The 6,976-nt window shown below is 51.5% G+C and overlaps 2 protein-coding genes across 2 annotated transcripts; both read left to right on the top strand.

Moving 5' to 3' along the window:
- The first annotated feature begins 2,928 nt into the window (after positions 1 to 2,928).
- On the top strand, positions 2,929 to 4,509 carry LOC109743534 (tuliposide A-converting enzyme 2, chloroplastic). Its single transcript, XM_020302638.4, has one exon. It carries the CDS (start codon positions 3,191 to 3,193, stop codon positions 4,202 to 4,204), a length of 1,014 nt encoding a protein of 337 aa, XP_020158227.1. The 5' UTR covers positions 2,929 to 3,190; the 3' UTR covers positions 4,205 to 4,509.
- A 1,774-nt stretch (positions 4,510 to 6,283) lies between these two features.
- On the top strand, positions 6,284 to 6,724 carry LOC141023062 (protein FAR1-RELATED SEQUENCE 11-like). The gene has a single exon (XM_073499370.1). The coding sequence runs from the start codon at positions 6,284 to 6,286 to the stop codon at positions 6,722 to 6,724; it is 441 nt and encodes a 146-aa protein (XP_073355471.1).
- The last annotated feature ends 252 nt before the right edge of the window (positions 6,725 to 6,976 follow it).

A 6,976-nucleotide genomic window follows, 5' to 3' on the forward strand; every position in this document is an offset into this window, starting at 1 on the left:
CCTAGTTTCAAGGTGAACCGAGGAAACAACAATTTCTTCGCATGCAAGCATGGTATATTCCTTCTCGGAACCTAATTTCTTACTCGGAGATGGTTTTATTCAAGCAGTATACGTGACAACTTTTGTGAAACAATAACAATTTTTTATTACATCCTCTAGGATTCATATCATGATAACATGCTAAGTTTTATGATTTTCGAGCTTCGTTTGAATTTTCCAGAATTAAAATGCCAATAAGCATAATTTTGGTGCCTACGTCTTGGCCACCTGGCAAATGTTCCGATTTTTTTTCTAAGTATGTGAACATTCTTTTTGGGATGTCAAGATTTTTTTTTTCTAAATGCTATCAACATTTATTTTCAAAGTTGTGCGAACATTCTTTTATGACTGTACGAAGAATTTTATGAATGCATGATGAACGCTTTTAAAATATTAAATATATTATTTCGCATTCCAGAATTGTTAATAATAAAATAAAAAGGAAAAGGAAAAGAAAGGCAGTGTGCTTCCCAGCGTTGGGTCGGCCCAGTAACTAGTCGCTTGAGGCGAATGCACGCTTGCTCTCGCTTCGAGCGAAGTTTAGCCGCACTCCCTAATGCATCCTTAAGCGACAACTACCGGAAACGCATAAAGGAAAAAAACAATGGGCCGCCCCCTAGCACAACCTACTAACATATACTCCCTCCGTTCTTGAAAGAGTGTACTTTCAACTTTGTTGGAAGGTCAAACTATCTCAAAGTTTGACCGAGTTTTTACAAAAATATGTCAATGCTTATGAAACCAAATAGGTATATGATGAAAATATATTTTATCATGAATCTAATGCTACTAATTTAATGGCATAAATGTTGGTCTATTATTGTATAAATATGGTCAAACATAAAAAAGTTTGACTTTCCAACAAAGTTGAAAGTACACTCTTTCAAGGAAGGAGGGAGTACATGTTCCTCCTTTTTCCTTTGTAATAATCTCAAGATTTATATTATTTTGAAATAATCTTGTATATCAGTTTGAAATGTAAAATTGTGTACTGCAAATAAAATGCATATGTACAAAAAAAATGCTCCTATATTTGAAAAGGATGTATTTTTAGATATTCAAAAACATTTTTTATGGCATTGAGTTGTGACAGAAAGTAATTTTATGTATATGAAACAAATTGTTAGCTACTTAGAACAAAATCTATAAAATCATTGAACGAAACACAAAAAAATGTGGGGCGACAAAAAATATATTTTGTATAATAAGGAAAAGAAGCAACAAAAAGAAAACATATAGCCCTATTTGTTTTTTCCCACCAGCGGAACGATGTAAGCTAGGTTTATACAGCCCAACCCCATGGCCTAGATCAAAATCCCAAAACACCTAAAATAGGAGTTGTAATGAAATATAGGATAATTAAAATGATTTTAATGCTCCTAAAAATGATTCTAATAGTACTTATAATTAGGGATATGTTGTATTTTTTTTGTATTTTTTATACCGAACCGATTAATGGGCGGAGCTACGCTAAATTTGCTGTTTGTTGTACTTTATTTATATTTCATGAGAAAAAAACGTTACTTGTGTAATTTATTGTTGGAGCAATTTTTCTTTTGAGGGGATTGGGACAATTACATGTGTATATAATTTTGAATTTGATGATTGTGATGGCAGGCGTTGAGACGGGACCAGACGAGTTCGGCAAAATATGGTGTCCATCCCTCGTCCCGTCCCAGCACACCCAGTTTATTACGTGCCGCATTCTCTCGGTTCCGAAAAGTGGACATCTTGTGTACTACGATAACACGATTCCACGCTTCAATCCATGCTCGTGACACCGAGAGCCTGGAACACACACACTCCGGGCACGTTGCGGTCGCTCACAAGCAAATCCAATCCCATCCCTTGATCACGAGAACGGAAACCCCCTCCCATAAACCCGGGCCCGAGCGAATCATACAGGCGTACCGCCATGGCGTGGCGTGGCCGTTGAGCTCGTCGCCATGCTGCGCCAAACCGCCTGAGACCGATACAATTCACACCCACATGCTCGTGCCAGAGACCCACAGTGTCTTCACTCTTCACACTTGCCTCCTCTGCTCTGCCCTGCATTTACCATTCCAAGCTTCCAACGGCCAGAGACCATTGCAGCACAGAAGGAGAGAGCGAGCTCACGCACGCCAGTGCACACATGGCGTCAGTCCTGGCCAGACCCGGTAACGGACGGGCCAGCGTTCGTGCTACCCGCCGATGGCTTTCGGAGTTTCGCTAGTAAATGCATGGCACACTAATGTAGAGGAGACAACCCGTCCAGGTAGCCTCGTGCAACGGCGCAATTAGTAAGTGAAACGCCAGGCCGCCAGCCATGGCGCAGTAAACGCGTCCCGCCATCTGCAGGCGCTCGCACGACGAGAGGACGCAATGCAAAGTGGTCGTGGAAAGTAGCTTCGCCCAGGGTCACAACTCACAACCCACAAGGCACCAAAGTGACACGCTGGGTCTACAACGGCCGATCTCCGTCCGCAGAAGCCAACTGGAGCGCCCAGCGTCCGTCCACACGTACTCCGGAGTACGTGCTCCAAAACCCTCCCACCATACCAACAGTTGGCATTAATGGACTAGGCCCGTGACGAAACGTACGTTTGATTGATGAACAACGTAGGCGTTGGATTGATTGAACGCACTCCAAAACCCTCCTAGCTACCGACGGCCGTTTGTCGGTCTATAGTAACATAACTCGCGCCCGCCTTGATTAACCACGCGCCGGTTACGACGAGGCTGGGCGTGAGTGACGGTCGACGGGGAGGATGGATGGATAGGTCCGCGCACTTAAGCACTAGGCGCCGGCCGGATGGTTACGGGCCACCACTAGTAATGGCTCGCGCGCGAGTGTGCCGAGCCGCCCCACTATGGAGACGGCACTCAGCGCATGCTCCGCATTGACCCGAGCCACGTACATCGCGCACGCCATCCGTCGCTTCCCGCACAAGCACCTCGCGCACCATCGACCGCCCGGTGCGCGCTGCCCACCGTGCCCGCCGCGTCGACCGGTGCGCGCGTGCATGTATATATATGAGCGTGCGTGCGTGCGCGCCCCGGGCCACTGCACTCACACCGCACCGGGAGTACCGCGGCACAGTGCGGGTCACTCGCGGCCGCGCGCACTGCCCCCTCCCTCCGCGCTCCGTGCTCTAGCCAGCAAGTCATCATGGCCACGCGAGCTCTGTTCGTCTCCCTCCTCCTCGCGCTCTGCTCGGCTCTCGGGGAGGGCGTCTCGGCATTGCGCGGCCGCTCCAACGGCGACGCGGTCAAGTTCGACTTCACGCCCTTCCTCATCCAGTACCAGAGCGGGCGGGTGCAGCGGCTGATGGGCACCAGCGTGGTGCCGCCGTCCGTGGACGCGCGCACCGGCGTCGCCTCCACCGACGTCGTCATCGACCAGGGCACGGGCCTCGCCGTCAGGCTCTACCGGCCGAGCCGCCGCGGCAGGCTCCCGGTGCTCCTCTACTTCCACGGCGGCGCGTTCGTCGTCGAGTCGGCCTTCGGCCCCGTGTACCACAACTACCTCAACGTGCTGGCGGCCAGGGCGGGCGTCATCGCGGTCTCGGTGAACTACCGCCTGGCGCCGGAGCACACGCTGCCGGCCGCCTACGACGACTCCTGGACGGCGCTCCAGTGGGTGCTCTCCAACGCCCGCAACGGCTCCGGCTACGGCGCGTCCTGGCTGTCCAAGCACGGGGACATGTCCCGGCTGTTCGTCGCCGGCGATAGCGCCGGCGGTAACATCGCGCACAACCTCGCAATGCGCGTGGGGCAGCAGGGCCTGGGTCAGGACGACGGCAAAGGGCGGATCAAGGGCGTGGCGCTGCTGGACCCGTACTTCCTGGGCGGGCACGCGGGCCCGTGGGCGGAGCGATCGTGGGGGTTCATCTGCGCGGGGCGGTACGGGACGGAGCACCCGTACGTGGACCCGATGGCGCTGCCGGCGGACGCGTGGCGGCGGCTCGGCGCCGGGCGCGTGCTGGTGACCAAGTCGGGGCAGGACGGGCTGGGGCCGTGGCAGCGCGCGTACGTGGACGCGCTCCGGGGCAGCGGCTGGGGCGGGCAGGCGCGGCTGTACGAGACGCCCGGCGAGGGGCACTGCTACTTCCTCAACAACCTCCAGTCGCCCAAGGCCGCCGCGCACATGGCCACCGTCGCGGAGTTCGTCAGTCACTCCTAGCTAGCTACATATACCTCACTCATTGTCTGGTCTGGCAGCGCGGTGATCAGGCCAGTGGTAGTATGAGATACTAGAGAATAAGTGTAGAGTGAGAATGCGTGTTGCTGTTACCTCTGTTTTCGATTCTTCTTGGAAGCAGATGGGCTTGTTTGTGACAGCAGTGACAGATGGCTTTGTTCACTGGCGGCCGGAGAGTGCACGTGTGCCGTGCACTCCGGCGGCCCCTTGAACTTTGGAACGGATAAGTATGATGAATGGATGAAAGAGGGGCTCGATCGATCTTCGACGTGCTCGAGGTTTATAAAGGCGCAGGTTCTATGGAGCTAGCGTTAGAGCACAACGTCAAACGTGTGGTGACCATGCAACCATACGCCATGTCATCAATCGAAAAGAAAAAGAAAGGGGCTTGCTTCGGTAGACCCCCACACACACAAAACGTAGAAGGGCAGAATGGTCATACGAAAGAAGGGTATGCCCACCTCATATTATACAGTTGTGGGTGGCGTACGTAGACCGTGTGCATGAAAAAAAATACAAACAAACTGCCAGCACGATCTACTCGCCCGCCCACCCGTCTACTCGCCCGCCCCATCCGATCGCCGCCGCCGCGGATCGCCGCCGTCCGAGCCCGTCCGACGTCGCCGTCGCCGTCCCAACGGCGTGCATCGCCGCATCTCACCGTCATCGTCCACCGCCCGGACGTGAAGGCCCGTCTACTCGCCCGCCCCATCCGGTCGCCGCCGCCGCGGATCGCCGCCCTCCGACCCCGTCCGACGCCGCCGTCCGACTCCGTCAGACGCCGCCGTCCGACTCCGTCAGACGCCGCCGTCGCCGTCCCAACGGCGTGCGTCGCCGCATCTCACCGTCATCTTCCACCGCCCGGACGTGAAGGGCCCGACGTGCCACGCCGCCTCCACACCACTCTCCCCACCCCCCGTCGCGGATCCTGCCAAACATCCGGCCGGTGGCTCGTCGTGCACGTCGTCGGCTGCTAGATTCAAGGCGGGGACAGCTGCCGTCGTCGAACGCCGGCGACGCCTACACCGCGGGGCAAGGTTTGTCATCTAAACCTAGCGGGCATGATGGATGGAAGTTAGGGCTAGTTAAGTGGCGAATCTAGGATGTAAGTGGAGGACATGCTTAATTTAAAGAACGCTATATTTTTTTATGACGACATCACACAATATGCACACACCGCTGGGCAACCTCAACTAGTTGTTTCACACAACACTAAAAAGTGTTGTTTGAACCATTGCATTAAGAAAAAATTCATGGTAGCTGCTGGGTTCAGGGATTACACGTCTTTCTCTTTTTTTGCAAACCAACATGAGTTTTTGTCCTTGTTGTAATCAACACTTCAAATGTTTTGCAGTTCTGTGAGTTAGGCGTGTTGACATGGAGAAAGAATCCGCATTCGGGAGGGACGAGAATGATACTGATAAGGTGACTAAGACTGATAACGAAAATTTGAACGAAGATGATGAGAGCAGCGACAATGATTCCATCTCGTCATATGATATCTTACCTCCGGATGATTTTCATAATAATGAACATGGCGCAAATAGTGAAAACGTAAGTGGCGTATATTTTGATTTTATTTTTGAATTTGCAAAATATCTCATGGCTAACTATATATCTTTGTGTACAAATTTGCAGGAAGATGTGGATGTTGACAATGTGCAACATAGTTGGCAGGAATCATTTGCAGATAACTTGAGCCAGGTTAGTTGATAGATGTTGTACATCGATCAATACTATGATTTAAATGATAGTAATTGACATATATATTTTCAAATGAATGTTGTAGGAGGAGTCAGATGGTCCTAGCGTTGATCACGATGAGGGAGAGATCGATATTGAGGAGGCTCAAAGGCAACAGAAGATGCTTGAGACACATTGGAAGGTCATGGCTATGACCTTTCGGTCGCAAGGGGATGCATACATATTCTACAACAATCACGCCAGAGAGCACGGGTTTAGCATCAGGAAACAGAAGGTGAACGAGGTGCTTCGGGAATGATACGGTACCGGCGGTTTCTTTGCTCCAGGGCAGGGAGAAGGCAGAGCAAGTTCATAACCATGGAGGGCCGCAAGTGCAGGCTTAGACCGGAGACTCGTTGCGACTGCGGTGCACATATGGTGGTGAAGCTGGACAGAGAACGTGGCGTTTGGTTCGTCGCATCATTCGTGGATGATCACAACCACGCGATGGCTCGGCCCGACGAGGTTTGTTTTTTGTGGTCACACAGACGGATTGGAGATGGCCAGAGGGCCGAGATATTGGCGATGGAAGCGGCCGGGATAAGAAAGCATATTATAATGGACAACTTCATCAGCAGATACGGTTCGTACGATAAGTGCAGGCTTATCAGGAGGGACATTTACAATCTTTGTTGCAGAGAAAAAATGAAGCTCATTGCAAAGGGTGATGCAGAGACGGCAGTTGGCATTATGAGGAGTAGGAAGGAGAAGGACCCTGAGTTTTTTTTGAGTATGTGCGTGACAAGGAAGGGCGACTGAAGAGTATGTTTTGGTGCGATGCACAGTCGCGGAGGGACTATCAGGACTACGGAGATGTGGTCATGTTTGATAGCACGTATAAGATGAACAGATACGGTATGCCGTTCGTCCCCTTTGTCGGAGTTAACAACCACCGTTGCACCACAGTGTTTGGTTGTGCCATCATTGCTGACGAGACGGAAGGGACATACGTGTGGCTGCTGCAGACATTTATGAAGGCAAACTGTCAGGTGAAGCCAAAGTCAATAATCA

The sequence above is a fragment of the Aegilops tauschii genome, chromosome 5 (genome assembly GCF_002575655.3).
Source record: "Aegilops tauschii subsp. strangulata cultivar AL8/78 chromosome 5, Aet v6.0, whole genome shotgun sequence".
Classification (NCBI taxonomy): domain Eukaryota; kingdom Viridiplantae; phylum Streptophyta; class Magnoliopsida; order Poales; family Poaceae; genus Aegilops; species Aegilops tauschii.

Excerpts from the sequence above, each read along its gene's own strand:
- LOC109743534 (XM_020302638.4), top strand. The coding sequence starts at position 3,191 with ATGGCCACGCGAGCTCTGTTCGTCTCCCTCCTCCTCGCGCTCTGCTCG.
- LOC141023062 (XM_073499370.1), top strand. The coding sequence starts at position 6,284 with ATGGAGGGCCGCAAGTGCAGGCTTAGACCGGAGACTCGTTGCGACTGC.